At 33.9% G+C, this 25,620-nt stretch overlaps 1 protein-coding gene across 1 annotated transcript; it reads right to left on the minus strand.

Annotated features, from left to right (window-relative positions):
- Window positions 1-12,565: 12,565 nt before the first annotated feature.
- Window positions 12,566-16,873, minus strand: LOC131035446 (SKP1-like protein 1B). The gene is made up of 2 exons (XM_057967145.2): window positions 16,550-16,873; window positions 12,566-12,778 (listed from the first exon to the last, which is right to left on the minus strand). Exons 1-2 carry the CDS (start codon window positions 16,850-16,852, stop codon window positions 12,605-12,607), a joined length of 477 nt encoding a protein of 158 aa, XP_057823128.2. The 5' UTR covers window positions 16,853-16,873; the 3' UTR covers window positions 12,566-12,604.
- Window positions 16,874-25,620: the final 8,747 nt, after the last annotated feature.

Here is a 25,620-nt window from a genome sequence, read left to right on the forward strand (position 1 = left end):
CGAATCTCCTCAGGGAAGACCCAATTCAACTCCCACATTTAAAAAAACATTCCGCAAATAGGAATAATAAAGGGACAATGTATAAAGATGTGGTTCGTAGATTCCTCATTATTAAGACAAAGATAGCATCTATTTGGGATACAAAAGCCCCTCTTTCTCAAATTATTAGTAGTTAGAATCTTATTTTGCAAAAGGATCCACAAAAAGATATTGATTTTAGGAATCAAACCTAGATACCAAGCCTTAGCCCAGCAAGGAGTAGGGTCTTGGGATTGAGCCAGTAAAAGGACAATAGAAGAGACTGAATAAGTCCCTGAAGATGTCCCTCTCCACACCATGTGGTCTTCCCTTCTGGTATTTAAGATAACATGGTTGATCACTAAGTTTACTTGCTTGAGTTTGAGATCAATAGAACTAAGGTCCACCCACTTTTGATCTTTCCAGTAATCAACCACTTTAGCATTGATATTTTCCTCAAACATGCATTCCAATTGTGAGCTAGTTTGTTGTCTCCTTACCACGTAGAGTTCAATGTTAGACAAATTGTTGTTATTCTTTCATGATTCTATTATTAACTAAAGACTAACTACTCATTAGGACTATGATCATCTTAATGTAATAGCCTTTTGTCGTTCTCTAAATTATCTCTATGAATATGTATAGAAAGCGATCCATACTGATTCTTGGCATGATTTGTTTGTTGTATCTTGTGTGCCCACTAATAATCTTCATCTCTATGGCTACATTTGGAAATATGGGCACTATCTATTTTATGTGAATGTATGTTACTAATATTGTGATAAATCTCTTAAAATGATTGTCCACTATTGATTCATCATTATAATTATATTGACAATGATATCTATTATCTTTGTTAAAGTTGATCTTGTCTTTTATTAGCACTGTCCTTTTCTGAGACTATTATAATTTCATTGTGCATACTGATTCTTTTGTAATAACTATCTCATTCATTAATACATGTCTGCCTTAATTGGGAATGCTTTGATTATTCTGCAACAAAAACATGAATATCAGCACTCATGATCGAAGCTTGTCCTTTTGATATCTTGTCATAACTACATAAATTGCATTGTTGATCATGGCATTGTGATGTCTATGATAATGACTACTTTGGTATAAAATCACTGTATCTTGCAACTAGTGCTCTTAATGATTTAACACAAAGAATACAGGTGCTCTATTCATTGTTAACTGTGATTTTATACTATCAAGATATTTGATTCAAATCATCTTGACTCTAGATGAGAACATGACTGTCTTACATCTATGGACTGTATTCTTACTATTTTAATAGTCTTGTTGTGCAACAATAATTATTACTTTATCATTGTTATACATTATATACCTCAAGACTGTTGACACTCCTTACTGACTATCGATAACATTACTATCCTCTAAAACAACAATTGCTTTGTTATCAAATCTTTTTCTCCAAAGTCTTTGATGACTATTTTTTCAATTTACTTTATGTATCCTTTGTCCTAAAATATGGTGATATCTGTCCTAATATCCTAACTTGCCACTAAAATGATCTATGTGATGGCTTATTTCAAGGTTACTGACACCATGTCATATCATTATATTCAGTGATTGCATCCATGGAAGCTTTGATGTCTTCTATAATGGTTTTTATCATGTGATAACCGAATCTATTCATTGATATTGATGAATAACCATTTACACCTTCTTTGTAATAATATACATTGTCATTTAGATTTGCCTCATGATTGAAGTAGTCATACCATAGTGTATTCATTGCGATTGTACAATGAAGTGTTGCCAAGGGTGTATTAAGATTTTACTCTGCAATCAATCTCTATGACTTCTCATTTTCCCTTTCCAAACTCCTAGTGTTTGAGATATATTTTCTTATTTAAGCTATTTTTTTCAAATATCATCATTATCACTTATTTTCCATACCTGTCATTCTTAGATGTAGATGATATCCACAATATTCTTAGATGGCCTAAAGTTGCAATAAAATCTTTTCCTTTAATATGCAATTGTATATCACTATTTTCTACCTGAGAATGTGTTTTTTTACTCAATGCATTTGATGATAGTCCATGCCTTTGATACACTTGTGGTTATAGGACTGTTTTTACTATTTTGACTATGACTATGTTTTCAATAACATTCACTATTTTCTAACTACAATATCACTTCTTTGACCTATTTATTACTATGATAAAATGAGGTCTCTATGTATTTTTTATATTCGTGTGAGCTTTGACTGATATAGAAACCTTGTAGACTACACTTTTGTATGAATAGGCTTTCACATGAAATGCTCATAAATGATTGTTCCAAACATATTACACACTTGACTACTCCATACTGTTGTCCGACAATGAATTCCATAAAGATATTACTTGATCCTCTTGTAAATTGCTTTATCAATCTCACCGAGTACAGTGACTTTGACAGATGTCTTGTGATTCTTGGAGGAGTCTCATTTATTATTTACCATCATGATCGTTTGATGGATTTATTCATTTGTCTACCATTTAATTTAATTCTATTCATTGTTGTATGTATTGCTATTTGGTGGTTTATGCTTATCATTGAGTAGTAGTTCATAGGACCATGAGTATATTTATATTTTATATTTGATAGCTGATAAGTGTAACCCTGTGAGTATTGACAAGTATGTTGAGCTCAACCCCTTCGAGAGCCCATTTTAACCCATAAACATGATAGATATGAAATGAAAACCTATATCCGCAAATGAAACAAACAAGCTAAATAAAAAAACATGGTTCTTTCTGATATCTCATAGCATCTTTTATGTATTGATCTGATCTGAATCTCATATAGCAATGTAGGCACACTAGGAGTATCATTGTGTATGTAGGAATGAAAGGGATAACCCAGAGTTGTAACAAAACCATTTCTCTTTTTGTTTCAGGTCATATCATGGATGGACAATGAGGTTCTTTAATCAACGAAGTTGATCAGAAGACTCTTTTTCAGAACTCTTCAACCTATCCAAGCAATGATGGGTTCTTTCTTTCCTTTCTCCATACATTCTTCTCTTTCTTTTGTGTTTGCATTCCTAGGATTAGTGTGATCCACTCTCAACTATTCCCATGGCTTGTATGGGATCTTGTAAACAATTTTTTCTTTATAAATAAAGATGTTTTACATGGAGATGTTTTATTTATATATATCTTTCTTGATTCAAAACATTGCATATTGGGAAATAATATGCTTGTATGAAATACATGTTTATTTAATAAAGATAGAAAACTAGTGGAAAAAAAATGTGTACCTTTTTATTTGCAATTCATAAGGCCTATAATAGGTCACAAAAATTTTAGGTGTGATAAAATTTTGGGAACATTTTTGGCAACCTCTCAGGGGTTTTTGCCTTCTAAATATTAGTATCTAGTAGCCTAGCATATCCATTGGGCATTGAGTCAAATTTGTCCTCTTCAAAATCTAAAACTACATCTTAGCACAATAAAACAAACGGAAAATGAAACTACAAAGGCTTTGCCTACGGCCGAGCCTGTACATTGTGCAATCTGCACTTATGGAAAACTGAAGCAGAAATGAACTGAATCAAAAAACTGAAAACAACAATGTGCTGGAAGCACTTATTGAGATGAAAACTTGCTGAAAACTGAAAAAAAAAAACTCAAAACTGGAGAACTGAAAACTGCAGAATGCTGAACAACACTTATTCAAATCAGACTACTATAGCTTAGCTTATAGTTGGGCCTAGAAAACTGCTGAAAATAAAATGACAACTATTCTACTATGTACATATGCAAATTATTAGTTCTCAATAGCATAGTTTGAGGTGAATCCCATTAACAGGGATTGACAACACCTCTCCCTCCAATTTAGCAAGTTGGAATGTATTATTTTATTTTCATTCTATGATAACATACAAGCCATCTTGCATGGCATCAAATTTGGTATGCCTACCAAGTCTATTCTTTAACTCATCCCACTTGAAAACAAGATCACCTTGATTAAATATGCATGGTACAAATTTTCTATCAAAGGTTCTCTTCATCTGAGCATGATGAATTTCTAATTTTTTGTATTCTTCCTTGTGAGTTTCTTCTAACTCGTAAGCTGAGCAAGCCTAATCTGCATCAATTGCTCTTCAAGTAACTCTATCTCTTTTACATAATTTAAAGTTGGAAATTCAGCTGAAATAGGTAACTTGGCTTCTTTTCCATAAGTCAAAACATAAGGAGAGTGACCTATTGATCTCTTTTGTGTAATCCTATCAGCCCAAAGGGCTAACTTGATCTTTTAATGCTAGGTTCTGTGATTCTCAACAATGGTCTTCTCAATTATGTTGATCAAGTTTTTATTAGTTGATTCAGCTTGTCCATTACCTTGAGGGTAATAATTGGATGAAGTATTCAAATAAATATTATGCTTAACTAACCAATCTAAAACTCTAAGACCAATGAAAGATAAAGCATTATAAGAAATGATTGATTCTAGGGTACCAAACCTAGACATCAAGTCTTGATAGAAGTTTAAGACATAAGTTTCATTAGCTTCTTTCAATGGAACCTCTTCTATCCATTTTGTCAAATAATCGGTTACTGTAAGAATCCACTTATGACTTGCACTAGAAGGTGGATTAATAGGTCCCATAAAGTTAATCCCCCACTTTGCAAAGTGCTGCTCAACTTCAATTTGTTGCAAAGGCAAGGCTACAAGCCTTTGTTTGCCTGCAAATAATGAATATTTTTCACACTTCTTCTCCCACGAGTGAGCATCCTTAAATAATTCGGGCCAATAATAGCTAGCTCTCAAAATTTTCAGCACTGTTGTTCTTGCTTTAAAGTGACCTCCTATAGGTTCTTCATGAAATTCTTTCAAAACTCTTTCATTTTGATCTGGTTCAATGCATCTTAATAGAATATTATTATAGTCATTTTTGAACAAAATACCATCTTTTAAAGCATAATGAATGGCTTGTATCCTGAAATACCTTTGTTTAGACCTGTCCAAACCTTCCGAACAGTCACCAATTTGTAAATAATGGGCAATTTGCTAATTCCAAGTGGCTGGTACAACTGGGGCAATAGGTTGTTCTTCATTATTTAACACTATTTCAACTTGTTTCTCTTGCTCTTTGTTGTTTTCTGCATTTCCAGCAAGCTACTCACATAAACCCTTGCCTCTAACTAGCTTGGTTATGTTGATTGAGTTGTCATATTCCATTGCCTTGGTCATATTCAATAGTATCCAACTTGCCCTTTTGTCATTTATGTCCTTGTTGAGAAAAAAATCCTTCATTGTAGGATGAGCAACCATGAGTTGAATCTTATTGTTAGAGAGAATGTACCCACATTTCATAAGGCTTCTTATTACAGCTAGCACATGCTTTTCTACAAATGAGTACCTAGTCTCGTAATCATGTAAAATGTGACTAATGAAAGCAATTGGTTGTGTTAAGACTTCGTCATTTTGCTGACATAACATTGCAGAAATAGTATCCTTACTCCCAAAAGCATATAGAAAAAAATATTTCTTAAAATTAGGATTAATGAGAGTAGGGGTTGCCGCAATTACCTCTTTAATTTCTTCAACACTGTTCTTACCTTCCTTAGTCCACTGAAAAGGAATATTTTTCTTAAGCATGGATGTGAGTGGCTGCATCGATGTTGCAATATTAGGAATAAACTTTCTGATAAAGTTAATCCTAACTATGAAACTCTGGAGTCCCTTTTTATGTGTTGGGAATGGTAATGCAAGTATAGCTATGATCCTCTCATGGTCTATTGAAAACCCATGCTTTGAAATAATATATCCCAGCAATTTGCCTTCATGAACAACAAATATGCTCTTCTTAGGATTCAATGAAATTTTGTATTCCCTGCATCTCTCAAATACCTATCTGAGATGGTTAAGATGTCCGTTAGCCTTTTTGAAAAAAATAGTTACATCATCTAGTTAAACCAAAACAAACTTGTTAATCAGGCCTTTAAATATCATGTCCATTGCACGTTGAAATGTTGCCCCTGTATTGGTCAGTCCAAATGGAATTTTATTCCAATATCTGAATAGAGTCTCTTAAGCCAAATGTCTTCTTTACAACCATGAGTAGCTATCATATACTCTACTTCTAAATTGGACAAATCAACCATAGCCTTTCTCTTACTCATCCAACTAATTGCAACACCAAAATAAGTAAACACATAAGCACAAGCAAATCTTCTTCTATTAATATCATCTGCCTAGTCTGAATGCACATAACCATGAATATCAAGGGAAGTCATATCTCCAACCAAATTACCATGATAGCACAAAGAATACTCTAAGGTACCCTTCAAATATCTAAAGACTCTTTTGACTACATCCTAATGAACTCTACTTGGATAAGACATATATCTAGCAAGAACTTCCACTGCTTAGGCAATGTCTAGCTTGGTACAAACCATAGCATACATTAAAATACCAAATGCACTCTAGTAAGGCACTCTTCTCATGTCTTACATCTCTGACAGAGATGTAGGACAATCAGAAATAGATAATTTTGTTCCAACTGTAAAAGGAACACATAATGGTCTACAATCTTGCATGTTGAACCTCCATAAAATTGATTTCAAATATTTACTCTGGCCTAGCCATAGTTTCTATTTACTCTATCTCTTCTAATTTATATGCCAAGAATGTGTTGTGTTGCACCAAGATCTTTTATTTAAATTTAGCTACAATCTAAGAATTTAGTTCTAAAATCATACCTTTCCCTTTACCAATGAATAACATATTATTAACATATAATACAATGTATAGGAAATGATCACCATCATATTTATAATAAACATAGTAATATGATTTAGAATGTTCAAATCCTAAACTCAATACATATGTATCAAATCTCTGGTACCACATCCTAGTACTCTGTTTCAGGCCATACAAAGATTTCTTCAATTTACAGACCAAATTACTTTTACCTTTCACCATATAGTTCTCTGGCTATGTCATATAAATATCCCCCTCCAAATAACCAGGAAGGAAATTAGTTTTCACATCCATTTACCCAACCTCTAAATCGTAAGCAACAACAATAGAAAGAAAAAATCTAATGGATGTCATTTTTGCAATGGGAGAAAATATCTCACCATAATCAACAACCTCAACCTGAGAGTAGCCTTACTTAACCAACCTTTCTTTATACTTCTTAATGGTTCCATTTTAACCAATCTTTTTCTTGAACACCCATTTACTACCAATAGGTTTTTTTCCTTCATGAAATGGTACAAGATCCCATGTGTGGTTCTTTTTCAAAGCTACAATTTCTTCTTCCATAGAAATCTTTTAGGATTCTGCATCATTTATACCTAATGTCAGCTCTACAGATCTAGGTTCATCTATATTAGTATTCAAAGAAAAACTACATCTCCAATCATCAGTTGAATACCTTTCCAGTGGTCTCTACGACTTGTAGAACTTTGAACAAGATGAGTTAAAGGATATTCCACCTCTTTTCAAGATTCAGAGCTAGATGAGCTCTCTTCAACTTCTTTCCTATCAAGTGGTCTCAATTTAACTCTTTTAGGTGTAGAACGGAATAGAATTACATCTACCTTTTTAGTTTCTTTTGGCCGCAATTTAACAAAAGGAAACTTAATTTTCGTAAAAATATCACTTCTACTATGAATTACCTTTTGTGCAATTGGCTCCTAGAGCTTGTTCTCCAACTTTGTTCACTTCTCCTTTGGCATATGTGCATATGCCTTGCAAGCAAAAACTCTAAGATGTCTGAATGAAGGCTTTTGATCTGACTATGCTTCCATAGGAATTGTATCAACAAGAGCTTATGTATGAGACATGTTAATCAGGTAGCAAGCAGTGGCAACAACTTCAACCCAAAACTTTTGTTCTAGACCAACACCTCTCAACATACTCCTATCCTTCTCCATCAGTGTCTTGTTCATTCTTTCTGCAACTCCATTTTTCTATGGAGAATATAGAGTTTTCTTTTGTTTGTTGATGCCATGGTCTTTATAGAATCTATCAAAATCATTAATTAGAGCAAAATTCACTGTCATTGTCAGTCCTCAAACATTTAATTTTCTTTCCAGCCTACAACTCAACCATTGCTTTAAATTCTTTAAAACGACTAAAAACTTCATATTTACTCTTTAGAAAGTATACCCATGTCCTTCTACTAGAATCATCAACAAATGAAGCAAAATATGTAGATTTTCCAATCCACAAAATATCTACAAGACCAAACACATCAGAATGAATAAGATCCAAAACACGACAAGATATATGAGAACTTGAGTAAAACTTAACACAATTTGGTTTTCCATAAATGAAATGCTCACAAAAATCAAAGTCAAGATTACAATCATTCGAACCTTCAACAAGGTTTTTATTTTTCAAGGTCCTTAGACCCTTTTATCCAATGTGGCCAAGCCTTTGGTGCCATAACATAGTCTTCTCTATAGGTAACTTGTCCTCAAAAGGAAGAGCACCGTTAGGTACCCAAAAGCCATGTCCATCTGCTGAAGGGGAAACACTCAAATCTTCATATGAAGTATCCATAGATTTTTTTTTATAGAAGTGGTATTACACTCAACATTGTATGCCTCTAACTTATGCAAAGTGCCAAACCTGACACCTCTAACAATCACCATAGCACCCTTAATCATCTTACATCCTGCATTAGAAAAGACTACCTGCACACCCACATCTATTGGTTTTCTCATAGATAATAAATTTTGTTTTAAACGGATATGCAACACATCACTAATCTTTTTTATTCTACTGGCAGGAAATTTGATTCTAACTTTACCTTGATCAACAATGTCTAAATGTGAACCATCACCCAAGTACACCTTACCTCCATTAAATTTTTCATATTTAAAAAAACAATCTTTATAGGAAGTCATATGAAAAGATGAACCTGAGTTAATAAACCATGCATCATTACATACATGAGTAGCCAAAGCTGCAATGAATGCATTGCCATCTTCCTTCTCAGACTCAGAATCAAAATCAAACTTATTATATTTCTTCTTCTTTTCTTCTTTGGAGTCCTTATAGATGTGACCTGAACTATACAATTCCAACAAATGGATTTGGACTTTCTAAGATATTTTTATTTCCCTGTGGATTTGGACTTATTAAAGCTAGAGGCTAAATTTTTCTTAACTTGATGATTTACAATTGCAAAAGAGGATCAATTGTGATCAATTCCCTTCTCTTGATAATAGTTTGCTTATTGTATACAATGGGAAGGTGAATTCTTTTGAGAGTTCCTCTTTTGACTTGTTTTGGTCACACAATGTTTTGAATTTAGTGAGCATGACTCAATGCCCAATGAAGAGTTTCATTTTTGCTTGAGTTGGCCTGTCCAAATAATTTCCTATTGGTTTACTCTGCAATGGTCTACTTCCCCAGAGATCTAGAATGAAACAAAAGCAAATGGCATTTGGTGGGACCCGGAGCAAATATAAAGAAAATCAAAATGTTCATAAAAACTATAATGCCCAATGCAAATATGAAATAATAAGAAAAATAAAATTAAAGATTTTTTTTAATTTGGTTAATGCCCTTGCATCTCTTATTATATCCTTGCCATCTCATGATCGCATGATGGGAAGATGGCAGATCGTTACTCATCACAACATTGCGATGAGGAGATAATTTTCCCTAAATATGTGATGCGAGTTGCAAGCTAGGGTTTTGCAATGTCAGTTTTCACAACTTTGTTCAATGTCGGTTATCTTGATGTCAAATTGGGAGATTCATCGAATCTTGCGAAAATGAACCAAATTGCAAAAGATAGAAGGATTTCATTGAATGATTATATGTTCTATTCTTTTGGCGTAGATCATGAAGACGCTAGTAGATTAAGGAAATCGATCATAACATGTATGCAACATGTGAATTGAATGCCATAATAGGGTTACAATTGTTTCAATATGCAAGAAACATATTAAGAGTGGTCATAGCGATGAGGCATGTAAGCTGCTCGAATCCTACAACCTTTACTGGCAAAAATATATGAAAAGTGTCGAAGCATGTAGAAGGTGTATCTATTTCAGTATTGAGGGATTGTGCCAGATGACGTAGCGACTTGTAGGCGTCGACGTAAAATTTCAAAACACAGACACAACATGTGAATTATTCTAATGCCTCAAATCGGTGTTATCTCATGGGAAGAAATAATTGCAGAGCTACATAAAGGGTTTGATGAAATGTAAATCTGAACTTCGTGTCAGTTTCCAACATCGATTTTTTCTGTGAAAATATGGAAGTCTGAATTTATCAATAGATGCAGGCCGAATGTGGAAGCATTGACATGGCATGAGCATTGTTTAATGCCAAATGTAACGGCTCTCTTCAGCGCCATTAACCATACCTGTGCCAATATTGTAAATCACACTGTGTGCACCTTCTATGGTCCTTCTGGAGCAAGAACCAGTGAAGCTTTGTCACTTTGTTTCTTTTGGCTTCTTGCTAGCTTTTTGTCTTTACTTAATAGGGTTTTGGGGTCCTTCAAAACCTTCTTTTCACTTAATCGAAAATAATATTCTTTTAAATTTTGTTATTGTTATTCTTAGTTTTTGTTATTGTTAGTTCTTTTTATTGTTATTTTGTGTTGCTTCTTTACATTGCTATTAGAGCATTAGAAATATTTTGTGCCTATGAAAGAATGGAACAGAAATGAGACAGCAAAATGAGGGCTTCATTTGTGGTATGTGAAAAAAATTTCAGCATTGAAATTTAGAATTGAAATTGTTTTTTTATTTCATTAAATCAAGGTATGTGCTTGTGGCCTCTTTATATTGTAGTAAGTTTTTTTTTGAATAAAAGTGGAGTGAGAATGATTAAGTGTTAAACTCGGAATCAAGCAAAAACTATTTGGTTTGATGATGATAGAGGGTGAAAGTATTGTTCAACATATTAGTACATTTCATTCTAGGTGAAAGTATTGTTCAACATATTAGTACATTTCATTCTCTTCTTAGTCAACTTGCTGGAATAAAATGTATAATTGATGATGATGACCCCAAATCCATTTTATTAAATAGTATGCCTTCAAGTTTAGACAATATTGTTTTTTATTTTAAACAAATCAAATCAGAGCCCAAGCTTAGAAAATGTGATCTCTTTCTTAATTGATGAAGAGAAAAGGGTCACTAAAAATCACTCAATTGTTGAAGAAATTGCTTTGTTTGCCAAAGGGAAGACTAATGTTTCAAGAATGAAGAATAATTTAAAATGTTTCTATTGTAATAAAAAAGGACACATTCTGTCCAAGGGGTTGAGCTTAAAGTTCAATTCCCAATAGGGACATTTGAAGTGGAATTCTAAGCTATGACTAATATCCATAAAAAAAAAGGACACATTCTAATGAACTGCATTTACCATGCTAGATATCTTATTGATAGAAAGATAAAAATAGATAATGATTTAATTGCTAGTGAAACTTGGGGAGAAAATTATAATTTTGCAATGTGTAATCAAGGTGACTATGAAGATGTATATATTCCTTAAGGGATGAAAATGAAGGCCGAAGGATATTTGTCATCTCAAACTAGCTTCTCAAACTAGCTTCTCAGTCAGGGATGATACATTTCATTAGAAGCATTTTTTATTGCTAATATTTCTAGGAGAAAGAGGGGGCATGTAGTGGTATGTTGGTTTGTGGATTGTTGAATCCACAAAATTGGTGAATTGTTGGTCTATGGATATTTGAATTCACAAACCAATAATGGGCAGTTGTGTGTTGGATGCCTCCAATCTGCATTAGATAACTTTGTGTTTTTTGCACTTATTATAATCTTTCTCGTGAATTTTTCTATTTTTAATTTTAAGAAATATATCATTTAACAGCAATAAAACCCTTGACTAATGTATATACACATATTTGATATTTATGTATAACAATTTTCATGTTTCAAACCCTCCTCTATGCCAACAATTTCCACTCTGTCTCTACTTAGCACTTCTCTTGAACACAATTTCACCTGAGTGAAAGAGCATAACACTTCTCCCTTTAATGCTCTTATGAAACTATTTCAATCTTACCTAATATATTTTCAAAATTTCTTTCACATCCACATCTTGTAAAAACATTTACTTCATTGCTATATCATTTTCACTGGTTTTTTTCTTCATCCTATAAACCTCTTTTTGTTAAATATTTCACTCTTAAACAAAAACATTTATTATGTTCACAACTAAAAACATTTGTCCTCTTTGATAAACACTTATTTTACCCTTTTGACACTTACATGTAAATGAAAGTAATTATCCTGCATTTTCATTTTACCCTCATTGATAAAAATTGATTACCCCTCATGTACGCATTTTAAATGAATACAATCACCCATTTTACTTAACTCCCTAAATTCTTTTAAGTCTTTTCAAATCTTAATGCAGTTAAAAACAATCATGCCGAACTTTAATCAAGAAAACACAAGTGCAACCAGAAATGAAACAAATAAAAACAAACAATGAATACATCACTCTCCACAACTCCTTCAATTATTACTGCAAGGCTAAAATCTGAAAGTCTTCCTTAATGCATGGTAAGAAACCCAAGTCCCATGCCACAAAACTATATATAAAGTAACTTCCAGATTTAGTCAAAGGCCCATTGATTTTCACGCCTGACTTCTTCCTCCTCTTCAGGAGTGTAGTCATTTTTTATGTTAAATATCTTTCGGATCTCTTCTGGTGTTTTGCCCTTAATCATGTCAGCTACAGTTTGACACGTTAAGTCCAGAAGTTTCTTTATATTCAGATAGTTGGCAGCCTGCGCACAACAAACAAATATACATAAAAAGTCATCACTTCCAATTTATACATGTTGAGAAAATAAGCTTTACTACAAGCACATCAACAAATATATACGGCAGGGATTTTGCATGGCTAGCCGTAATAGTACTCAAGAGCCAGTAATACTGCTCAAGAGCATCTAGATTTTTCGAAATAGTTATTTTGGACTCTAAAGTCATTCCTAAGGTAGGGATCTTTGCATGGCTAGCCTATCAGAAGAAGATTTTAATGGCAGAAAAATTCATAAAGATGGGGGACCCTCTAGGTGCATCATGTGCATAGCTCAATCAGAATCAGTTGACCATCTACTTCTCAACTATCCCTTTGCCTCCAAATGTTGGCGTTGGCTATGCGCTAAACTTGGGCTGATCACAGCCTTACCAAATAACATTAAATCTCTATTTCAAAGCTGGCCCATCCCAAGCAAAGAGTCCACCCTGAGCTCAATTATGGAAGGATCCCCTTCATGATTAGTCTGGGAAATCTGGAAGGAGAGGAATAGAAGGCTATTTGATGACAAATGCAAAAGATTAGAAACAATTTTAAACTCAGTTGAATCAGTGATAGTGGACTCAGTAAACTGCAAGATAGCTTTCTCCCTAGAACCACCTAAAGCCTTTTCATCATGGGATGAAAGCATTAGGAAAAATTGGCATAGAATCAGGATCCCTTCTTCCTTTGGGCAAAAATACAACATGAGAAAAGCGCAACCTGGTCTCCTCCAAATCTGGGTTGGATTAAACTAAATTTTGATGGTGCTTGTAGAGGTTATCCGGGTCCTTTAGGCATAGGATATGTAATCAGATCACACAAGAGCAATCCTTGCGAAAATGGAAAAGCCAATCCCCCCAGACACAAACAACATAGCAAAATTCAAAGCATTGCAATTTGGATTGTTAGAGTGCATAAAACATGGTGACTTAGAGATAGCAATAAATGCAATTAAGAGGAAAAAACTCCAAACTAGAGATTGTAGGGAATCCTAGACAACATAAGTCCAAGCCTCGACAGAATAGAAAGCTACGAAGCAAAGCACATCTATAGAGAAGCAAACTCAGAGGCAGATGCTCTCTCCAAAATAGATGCTCTCTCCACTTACCTTAGAAATATGTGAAAGCTAATTAAGGTTTTGATCAACATGGCAAACTTTAAATTTAACCTTGGCAGCTAAATGAAATGGCTATCCCAATTCAATTAGTGTAAAAAGTGTGCCAGCCTACTTCTTCTTATTGCCTTCTGCAAGTTGATTTCATTCCTTGTCAATTAATTGCAAAGCTCTAGTTTTTAGCTCCTCCTTTGCGGATAGCTAGATTTCATTCATGTCGAGAGAGCTCCCATTCGGATTCATTATGAGTGTTTACCCTAGGCCCATCTCCTGTTTTGGAGCAGACACTCCAATTTCTCTTTCGACGTCTATGTGCCAAGTCTCATTCCAAAAAATAACATACCTGAGGCTCAAGCGCTTTCTTCTCTTCTTGGATTTCCCTCTAATTTTGGCAGTCAAGATGATCTTAGGTAGTGGGCATCTGAACGGAGATGAGTATCCATAGGACAATACTATCATCTCCTCAAGGTTTGTTGCATCTTTGCTGGATTTAAAACTGGCTAAGAAGGCCGTTTGGACCCTCACGAAGAAGATTTTCCCAGAGGAGGTCACCCAAGAGCTCCAAGAAATTCTAAATAAAGCAATTAATGATTTTGGGGCTCCTTTGTCAGGTGAAAAAATCCTATTCAATTCTCATGGCGAATTAATTAAGTACTATCCTTTCCTACTCGACTTGAAACGGAAGGACTTGGATAGGCACAGAGTATTTGCGGGAGTTGGCCTTGGGTACCTTAAATGGCAGTTTCTAGAAGAAAATCAAGAATACCAGGGTAGAGAGGACGACGTAATTCAATTTGCCAGACTTAATGACATATTGCCCATGAAAGCAAAAGAAGATAACCCTCAAGTGGAGGGGGTGGCACTAGTAGGGGTCATTGCGGGTCTAGGCGTGGGCGTGGCAGGGGCCACCCTCCGTGCAGAGGCCGTGGGAGTGCAAGGAATGGGAATGATGTGGACAAGAAAATTGCAAGCTAGGTTTTGTTGATTTTTCTATAAGTTTTTGTTTGAGACTTGAACTATAAATTTTGGCTTATCAAGCATATATTTTTTGGTTTTTAGGGCAGTAAAGCATCTGCCACACAAACTTATAATCTTTCAAGTTAAAGTTTTAAGACTTCATGCTAATCTGGGAAGGAGATCTATGTCTTCCACAATCTGTATAAATCCTGTTAAAAATCTACTACCTACTAGCTATATAAGCTCTGTTAATTTTTGCATAATCAGTATAATACTAGCTCTGTATTTACCAATCAAAAAACTAATATATATGAATTAAACCTTGCATCTGGAGGCAAACACACACATCCTCAATGATGCAGAAATTGGGGAACGATACAACTCCCGCACAGTAATCCAAAAGACAGGCATTTTCAAGATAAATGTTTGCACCACTATGAAGAGAGAAAATCAGAACTCAGACTTTATAGATGGCACTACAGATAACATGCACTGTACGAAAATACACTGCACGTTTATTAGCATTTTGAATATATAAAATATGTCCCACTCTTTTTGAGAAATGAATATTGTTTAGGGAATATAGAAGTGCCTTAATTTATATAAAGAAACTGAAAAAGAATTTAGATGAGGATGATGGTAAGAAATATAGATGTCATTTTAAGTGGCTGTTTAGACAAGGAGGCTTGTAGTTTAGATGTATGATTATTTCAAATAGAAGCCTGCAAGTGACTGTTTAGACGAAGGAAGTTTGTAGTTTACATGTATGATTACACCAAATATTGTAATCTGTTAAGTAAACTGAGATGCCCACATCTATGTCTATAAGCTACACACTCATTCAAATTACAACAATTTGAAGGGATCAAAACTTCAAAAATCATTTACCAATACTAATTCAAATGCTGTTTTTATTCTTAAAAAAATACCTGCACGCTAACATTTTCCAGAAAACAGCTTCAAATTAAAAAAAATATCTGCACGCTAACATTTTCCAGAAAACAGCTTCAAATTTTCTAGACAACTTTAAACAAATAGCTTGACATTTTCTTTATAACTTTAAACAAATAGCTTCAAATTTTCTGAACAACCTTAACAAATATCTTCAAATTTCCTGAACAACCTTAAACAAACAGCTTCAATTTTTTTCACAATAAACTTAAACATCTAATTTTCGAAAATCATCAAGATAGGTCGTTCAAAGGTACTAAAGTATGAAACCTACAAAAATAAAACAGGATAAACAAAATATGAAGCTTACAAAACAAAACCAGACGACACAAAAATATATGTGCGTAAAAAACAAAATCACGCAAAAGTTCATCCTGTAGATTCATTCGAAATTCACATAAAATCTGCAAATGAAATTGCTTCAATTTGTCCGAAAAGACAAAAAAAAATTGTTTAACCAGAACCATAGCAAAAATAAAACGACTACAAGTACACCAAAACCTGAAACCCTGCAAACCAAAAGCTATTAAAATTCATCCTACGATTTAATACATATCAGCTGTTCGAAATCCGTGTGCTTTAACTCCAAAGTATCTATAATATTTCCGGGAAACCTTAATCTCCACCCTCAAAATTTACAACAAAAATGTTCAATTTTCTTTCCGAAACCCTAAGACATACATCAAAAACAAAATCCAAACAAGCTAATAAAGGGGCGCTGAAAATCACGCATACCAGTATAATATCAAAAAGGGTAGCTTGATCCACCTTCACGAACTCCTTATCCCACGTCTTCACATCCAACTCCGAAATGGCGGTTGTTTCTTCGCTAGTTTTGGCGGCATCCACATGATACTTACAATATTCGATAACTTTCGCCAGGATCTTACTGTTCACATTCGGCAAGGGCACGACGCTCTCCACGCCTGTATCTTCAATCATATTCTTGATTGTTTCAGATTCAAATGCCACGGCCTCATCAACCTCGAACATTTCATCATCTGAGCTCTTCAATTTCACTTTACATTCCTTCGCCATGGATGTTTTGGGTATTGAAAACGAAAATGTTGCAGAGGGAAAGCGAATGAAAATCCAAGAAAGAGAAAGCACAAATCTATGTTTAACCTTATAATAATTTGCAATGACTGGCTAACACCTGTATTTATATGTGGGGAATGGGTATATTTTTATACGAATAAAAATAGCTTTCTAAATCCGTCGGCCCTTTAGCTCTTTAGCTTTCTAAATCCGTCTGCCCTTTTTATCAAATTAATACTAACTAATATAACTATGGTATATTTTTTAGTTTCAATACTTTTAATTATTACTAATTATAATTCGCGATTTAGTCCTCCTATTATAAGATATATGACTCATCATCATAATAAAAGAGAATTGACTTTAAAAATATTATATTTCACTTATATTTTTAGTCAATTTAAATAAATTAAATTAATTTGATACATTAAAATATCTTAAGTTAAATTTGATAGTGTTTTACAAGGTAAAAGAGTTAATATTCAATAATAAACATAAATTTAAAACAATCTAACTCAAAACAACATTGATTAGAAGTAGAAATTGTAGATTTCTAATATCATTAATATAATATTTTATTGAAGAAGTATCATATATGCCATATTTTTAAAATAATTATATTGCACGTCTCATTACAAAAATCAAATGTCAAATTTCCATATAATTATTTTATTTTATTAATTAAAATTTAAATTTGATAAATATGAAAAGGCATTTTATAATTATGGAGCATAATTGCTGAGTGTGTTAATATGACCTTATTAACTAAAAAACTCTCCTGTTTTTTTTTAAGCTTAAAGCTTACATCCATTTGTATGTCAAAATACTTATATTAATTATAAACACAATATTATCAAAATAAACACCACCTTGAAAAGAAGAAAAAAGTCATCAAAATTGTTAATTTTAGATAGATGTATCACTATAAAATAAAAATAAAGATATTTTACAAATTAGAATAAAAAGACTCTATTTGATGAAAAATGATATAGATATATTTAAATTTTAATGTGTTTATATTAATAAATTTAATTTAAAATAAAAGAAAATAATTTTTAGATATCTATAATTGATATATCCATTCTTTTTGTAGACACTGAAATTGGTCCTAAGTCTTCCATGACACTTTTCACTAACCCTTTTTGTCTAAATTGATTAAATAATTTTAATTATTTAATGAGTACTAATATTATTCTTCTAATTTCTTATAATTAAATAATGTTTAATTATTTGATCATGTTCTTGTAAACCATTAATTAAATAATCTTCATTATTTAATTAATATTCATCATTATCTCTTTCTAATAAATTAATCTTGATATTAATCAACTAATCCTAACTATTCCTCTTTGATTAAGTAATTCACTTAATTATTTAATCTATTTATTCTAAGATAATTATTTTTCTATGATTAAATAATTATTTTTAGTTATTTTATCCCTTTCTCTAAATTATTCTAATTAAATAATTGAATGTCTTCCATAATTGAATTATCCTAAGTAGCATGTGTTAAGGAAGACATTCAATTATTTCAAATCACATTAAATGGTAGATAGATCATAGTGTCGTGCAACACTAAGATATATCTTCAAATGTAAATCCTAGGTAAACATAGACCCCTCTATCACATTTGCTTGCACATTTGAAGCTTTAGTAAAATGCAAATCTACATGTTTGTACAAGAATGAACTCCTACATCATAGTATGCAATCAAGGAAAATTACAAGCCACTCCAAATTTGTTTATAATACTGTTTCTGCAAAGGAGACATCTCAACTCAAAATATTCTTTCTATGTCAAGCGCTAAATAATTCTCAACACCTTTGATGACTACATATAATATGAGGCCGCAGTTCTCATGTAAATTAGTGAGCTCAACATATAATATGAGGCCGCAGTTCTCATGTAAATTAGTGAGCTCAACAGTCACCGACCTCAAGTCCTTGTAAATTCATCCTTATTCCAAATTTGTCTTGATGTAGGAAATGGAGTAGAGCTCATTACGTACTTTCTTATAATGAAGAGAAAAAATGGTATCACAAAGTCAATGTAACAACATTATAAGGAGAGTAACTAATAGTAGGCACAATCCCACCAACATCATCAACTAATATCATGACCACAACCATAAGACCATGAAAGACATCAACCGAGGAAAGACACTTGTTATGTCTCGCTCCCTCTACATGAATAGCATTTAGTTAGGGTTATGGTTTACACATAATTGGGGTTAGGGTTAGGGTTTAGATTATGGTTAGGCTTAGGGTTATGGTTATTCCTAGGATTATGACTAGATTGACCTTAGGCATTTTGGTTTTCTCTTTGGCCTCTTTTTGTGCATGTTTTTCTCTTGCCTACTTCACCTCCTCCCTGGTGAATCCTATTTGCACTGCCACTTCCTCAACCATCTTAGTAACTTTCCTTTTTCTAGTAGGTGCAATGAATTGTTTATGTAATTCAAGTTCTTTCTCCTTAAATGTTCCAAATCTTCCTTCTTTTGGGTCAACTGGCTGCTTCAATAGGTGTTCTGCATATTCCTCAAGTGTTATAGAGTCAACTTCATACTGCATGGGCATGATCCACACTATCCTAGACTCCACAAATTCCATTTGACGTTGATCTTTATTAACCATGAAGCAAATAGTTTTCTCATACCTCTCTCCAATCTCCTTAGGGATTATTTCTCTATTTTTCATTGCAACTTGGAAAGATTTGAAATAACCCCAAAGAGTAGATATTCTCATTGTGTCATCTCATATTCCCCACAATCCCTCTCTGATTTGCATTGCCACTAGTCTATCATAGGCCCATTGGACCTTTCCCTTTACACCGGGTATCTCATTCAAGAAATATAAGGCCAAGCATATAATAAGAGTCCAATATTTAAATGTGTGCTTCTTATCTTGCTTAATTTCTTTAAATTACTTATGAAATCATTTAGAAGGACTGTAGAAAGATGATACCTCTGTTAGGCCCAATATGAAAATCTAATGTACGGAGAGGGGAGGGGTGAATCAGTACTTCAAATCTTTTCTTCAACAATAACTTTATTGTTAAGCATAAACCAAAAACTCCTGTAACATAATATAATGCTAAAACACATAGATAAGAATCATACATGATACACTCCATAACACATATATTTTCGTTACACAGAAACTCTTGGTTAGAGAGAAAAACTGGGGTGGGGATGACACCACAACTTCACTACTGCAATAATAAAGGTTGCTCGGTTAGAGCTACATGTTTAGCTATTTATGATAGCTTACCATTTTAGGAGTATCAAGATCTTTAGATCTACCTTGCTAAAGGATTTTATAACACTTATTCTAAAATGTTGCACCTGGTTAAAGGCTTTACAATTTCTAGACTTTGTTAGAGTCTTTTACCCTGTTAAAAGTTTCTCTTACAACTCAAAATATTACAATTAAAATCTTACAAAATATCTGCAACTTCACATTTGAAATGTTAAAGCAGATTCTATGTGCTCAAAATGAGATTACCTTGGCTATAGCATACCTCGGTAACCCATAAATTTACTCAGTAAACCCTTCTGTTTACTTTGTTCCTTGACTATTCTCTAAAATCCTTCTCGGTGACCTCTGTGTATCTCTGTCAATCATAACAGTCATAACACTCAGTGCTTTCTCATGATTTTGCTTTTCACATATGTTTTGCTTCACACACATGTTTGATCCTTAGTTCAAGCTCTATAAATAGATCTCTTGTAACGGTGATCTTGTTCATGCTTCGATCTTACAAACATGATTTATTAAATGAATAACCATACAAAATTATTTCATTGGACAGATATCCTCAAAATCATACAAAATGTTAATTGCAATTTCCAATGTGTTAACGGTTCCTTGTTCCTCGATCTTTGTAACATGTTTCCCATATGTGTCTAGGTTCAATGAATCTAGTAACACATTTTCTTGGTGTGTATCAACTCGGTATACCATCTTTGCTGCTCGGTATTCATAGAACATTACTCTGTAGACTACTTAGTGTATACTAAACTTTGTGACTCCTTTCTTCTATAACCGACTACTCTATGCTTACGGACTTAATATTTCGGTAGTAATAACCGAATAGAGTATATAGAATGACTTTAGACATAAAACTAATGACAACTTAGTAAATAGTAACAATCTCCCCTTTTGACATTAGTTTTGAAATGTTTGACAAAACTTCTTTGAAAGTCATAACTCAAAAAAAAATCTATATACTTACAAAATTTGACTAAACTAACAATATATACAATTGTCAATAAAATAGTATACTCAAATACACTCCACTTATCAATATACTATACATAACTCTGATTATGCATGCGTTGTGATCAATATTTTGTATTCACTGCTCGGTTCACGGCTCAGTTCACTGTTCCCCCTGTCAAAATTATCTGTATACTCGAATATGTTGATCTGCTTGGTATACTCCTCTTGTATACACTATACTCCCCCTTTTTAACAAACATCAAAACTAGTTACCATTCAGTGGAGGCAACTGGTCAAAATTGGATTTATACTTTGTTCTTGCATCAGTGAGAGGGGCAGAGAGGGAATCCTTGACACTATCCATGAGTGAGTTCTAAGCTATAATATCAGCTAATAGTGAAATCAGTCCATCTAAAGGGCTTCCCTCTGGCTGAGTGGATAAGGAGGTAGCCTTGTTGATATGCTCTTGGATAGAGGAGAAGTGTGGAATGAATAAGGATTGAAGAGTCATAATGTCCATCCTTATTTGGTGCTCTTCATTCCTAAGTTCCAATTGGTGAGCCATGAGCGTCTGTTACTTGGTATAAAAATTTTGAATGGAATTTGGCTTAGTGGTTAATTTATTGGAGAGATCAGTGATCTCTTTCTCAATCACTTTTGTTTTAGTCTTGATATCTTTAATGAATAAAGAGAATGTACAAAGTTTCTGAAATAAATAAAGAATGTGCTTGAGTCGAGGGGACAACTCAGCAATAAATTTAACAAGTTTTACTTTACCAATAGCAATGGCTTTCTGTACCTCTTCAATCATTTTTGCAGTGAGCTCTTTGTCCTTCAATTTTCTCAGGTATTTAGATGCGTCTACTCCAAATATCTCGATCTGATTGAGGAGTTCATCTAGTTGAATATGGATGGCTGCATCTTCTGTTACTATAGCTTCAGGTAGTATTTTTGTTAAGAGTGCTTTGACCTTCTGAAGTACTCTATTTTTCTTTTGTATAGCCATGTGTTTTTCTTGTTTGGCTTTAGCTTTGCATAGTTCACTGAATTCAATAATTGCTTGCCCTTTTAATTTGGATATGTCTACATTTGGCAACACAATTGGTTTTGACAAATCTAATTTGAAACTATGCTTTTTCATTTTCTTTTCTTTAGAGGAGGAGGCTTTCATTGGTTGAACTAATACAATGGCTTGGGAGCCTTGTTCTCCTTTGGTAGGTTGCTTGGTAGAGGTAACACTTTTGTCAATTTCTTTAGCCTTAGATGTAGCCTTCGGTGAATCCTTGCTCAGGGTCTCAGTTGTAATATTGTCAGTAATTGAAGGGGCTTGAGAAGTCTGTTCCCCGGTGGCCTAAGAAGTAGCTTCTCCTTTTGTGGACTAGTGACCCTCTTTTCCTTGTTCAGTATCCTGAGGTGTCTCGGTTGAAACATGTTGACTTATCAGAGGATAGGACTTGACTTGTTCCAAAACTAACTCACTTGATACCAGTTTGGCATAAGCATTCCCTTCTATCATTTCATGTTCCTATTCCTCGGTATCCATGACATCCTCATCAGGTTGGATAGTTTCAGTGGGATCTTGCTTGGTCATATCTACTATTTCAACTTCACCTTGCTCATCACCACTCTTAATTCAAAAAATTTCTTGCCATTTTTCTTATGTCTCTTTCTCTACTTCAAGGTAAAGGCCATTCATTAGTTTCAAGGCTCTTTGCTTGACCAAGAAGTTTGTGTGGTAGTTTTTCAGATGTTCACTTATCTCATCTACCGACATGTCTGGAAAGAGATGCACCAGACTTCTTTTTCTCATCTTCTTTTCCGAGTCCATAGCATATTTCCACCTATTATCAATGTGTAAGTACAATGATTTTGGAAGAGAATTGGTTACTTCCAATGGGACCAATCAGAATTTAAGAAGTGTGCATACAATTGACTCTTCTATTTGCCTCTTTTCTTCTTCTGTTCGAGAGTCATATTTGACATACCTAAATGCTCCAAATCCACCATATTGTTTCAAATTGGCACAAAAATTATCAACACTATGTACATCTTCCTTTTTGCTTTTGACAATCTAAAATTTGTTTTTGTCTTCAGATTCAGTGTCACTTGACTCTGTATTCAAAATGAGTCTCCGAGTAGACTTCTTATAAGATTTTGTTACCTTTGGAATGGCAACACTTTTCTGTTTCTTGCTCGGTGACACTGCAGATGATCTAGTGTTTGGGCATTTTACTGGAGGAGTCGATGATGTATCCCATTTCTTCCTTTTCAAAATTTTCCCTTTTGGCAACTCGGTGCTCAAAGTAATAGCTGCTTCTTGGGCTTCAGATTCCTCCTCGGTGATGACTTGAACACTCTTGACAGGAGTGGAGGAAGAACCTTCTCCAAATTTCTCCGTTAATGCTTTAATCATTTTTGTTGCTTTCCTAGTAACCTTTGGTACTACAATGCTCATTTTTACTTTTTCTTTAACTTCTTCATATGTACCGTATCTGATCTTGGTAGCATGCCTTGGCAGTGCAAGAAAAGCATCTATCTGCTATTGTGTAATGTCAAAATCAATCTCATAACCCATAGGTGGCAAGGATTGAGTTCTCGGTTCTATCGCATTGACATAGCAGTAGTTAGTATCCACTTCAAAACATATATTGTCCTTATATTTCTCCACTAACTGGGGTCGAATCATGTACCTATTATGCATCTTTTCCTAAAACTTGCTAAAATAATCATCGATAATCTCATTGAAGTTATCACCTAGCTATTTGATGAAGTCATTGATTTGATGTGTGATTGGTCGGTCTGGCTCCCAAACTACATTACCGACTGATGGAAAGAATTTCTCAAAATAGAAAAACATGCTTACCAAAAGTGATCCAAACTTCAGTGTGTTTGCTGAGTTGTTCTTCTTTGGCTTCCTTATGGTGTTGAGATTTTCAAACAGATTTTTCAACAACACGCATAGATCAATCTTCATACCTTTCTTCACAATTTTATAGTCTAAGTCAACAGCAGCATAGGATACACTATTTTCCCTTGCCGATTGAAAGAAACAATGACCTATGACTCTAATTGCAAACTTTAGTTCTACATCTGTGACATTGTTCAGTTTTAGACCTCTGCAATCAGATTCAACTTTGGTTAAAGTGATCAATTCTTTGTGTGAAATCATTTTCTGAGCTCGGGCATGGTCAAAAATAGGGTAACCGGTGATTAAGTGGATGATTTCCTTGGTGATCTTGAATGGTTTCTCCTCTAACCACATGAAGTCATCATGAACTCTGGTCAAAACAAATTTAACCCATTGGGGTTTGAAGACTCACAGATAGGTTAGGGCTTCGGTTAATTCCTTGATTTTAATATGTTCAAACTTGCTATCTAGTTTTCCATCGGTACACAATTCGTCATATGTGTCCTTGATCTCTGTGTGACCTAGTTCCTCAACACGATACTTAGTGAACAATTTGACATCCTCAACTAATAAAACCCTATCCAAAATGAGTGAAAATGCAGTTTTATCATCTGGTTCGGATGCTACTTTGGGAGGTAGAGAGTATTTCAGTGAGGGCTTCTCAGTGTTCTCAACAACAACGGGTTTCTAAATCTTAGGTGCCATTTCAAACTTTGGATAATCACTAACAAAAGAGCCTCAAGGTTTGAAAACTTTGAACCAACAGATGCTTTCCACTTAGTAAATATAAAGAAGATATTCACAGCTGATATGATCGGTTAACTTGCTTTAAAATGCATTGTGATTGATATAAATACATTGAATTTCACTTCGAAAGAGTTTTGATCGCCTTTGAATCGCTTTGCTCTGCTTTCTGAAAACTGGGTAAGTGTAAAATGACATTGCAAAAGCTTTAAGTACACATTTTAACTTATCAGGCTCCATGTAGTTAGGTCAAAAAACATTAAATGCACTCAGTTCCACTAAACCAATTTACCTTTTTTTTGTTTTACCGAGTAGCCAGACTTCCTACGTTTACTGACCTGACAGGCTTCCTACATTTACCGATTTGACTAGTGCTCCAAAAGACTTAATCAAATTTCAAACTTGCTAATGCATCTTAGCTATGCAGATTTTGGAATTAAGTACATGATAAAATAGGAACTGTTAAGATTTAACCTTGAGAGAATGCAATCCCTTCATACCTTTACCGATTAATTTGGAATAGATGCACCTAACTCGGTCGATAAGGTGCTTTCTTTATTTGACACAATTTCCTTCTTTTTCCAAATCATCTGGAATTTGCTTTTTATTTCTTCAATATCTTCTTTAGGTTGATCTCTGCAATCTCTAGCCAAGTGTCCAACCTTGTGACAATGAAAACATGCCATACCAGGATTTCTCCATGATCTTCGGTTGTTCATTCCAAACCTTATAAAGCAGTTGGCACTTATATGTCCATATCTTCCACAACATTCACACCATATCCTTGTATTATAATCACATGGTACTGTAGTATATTGTCAGTTAGGATCTGTGTGAGTTCGGTAGCTTCTAGTATTTGCTCGGTGTGTAGACCACATATAGTTCTTCTGTGTAAA

The sequence above is a fragment of the Cryptomeria japonica genome, unplaced genomic scaffold (assembly GCF_030272615.1).
Source record: "Cryptomeria japonica unplaced genomic scaffold, Sugi_1.0 HiC_scaffold_568, whole genome shotgun sequence".
Taxonomy (NCBI): domain Eukaryota; kingdom Viridiplantae; phylum Streptophyta; class Pinopsida; order Cupressales; family Cupressaceae; genus Cryptomeria; species Cryptomeria japonica.

Excerpts from the sequence above, each read along its gene's own strand:
- LOC131035446 (XM_057967145.2), bottom strand. The coding sequence starts at position 16,852 with ATGGCGAAGGAATGTAAAGTGAAATTGAAGAGCTCAGATGATGAAATG. Across the intron at positions 12,779-16,549 it reads CCCTTTTTGATATTATACTG|GCTGCCAACTATCTGAATAT; the intron begins GTATGCGTGATT and ends TGTTGTGCGCAG.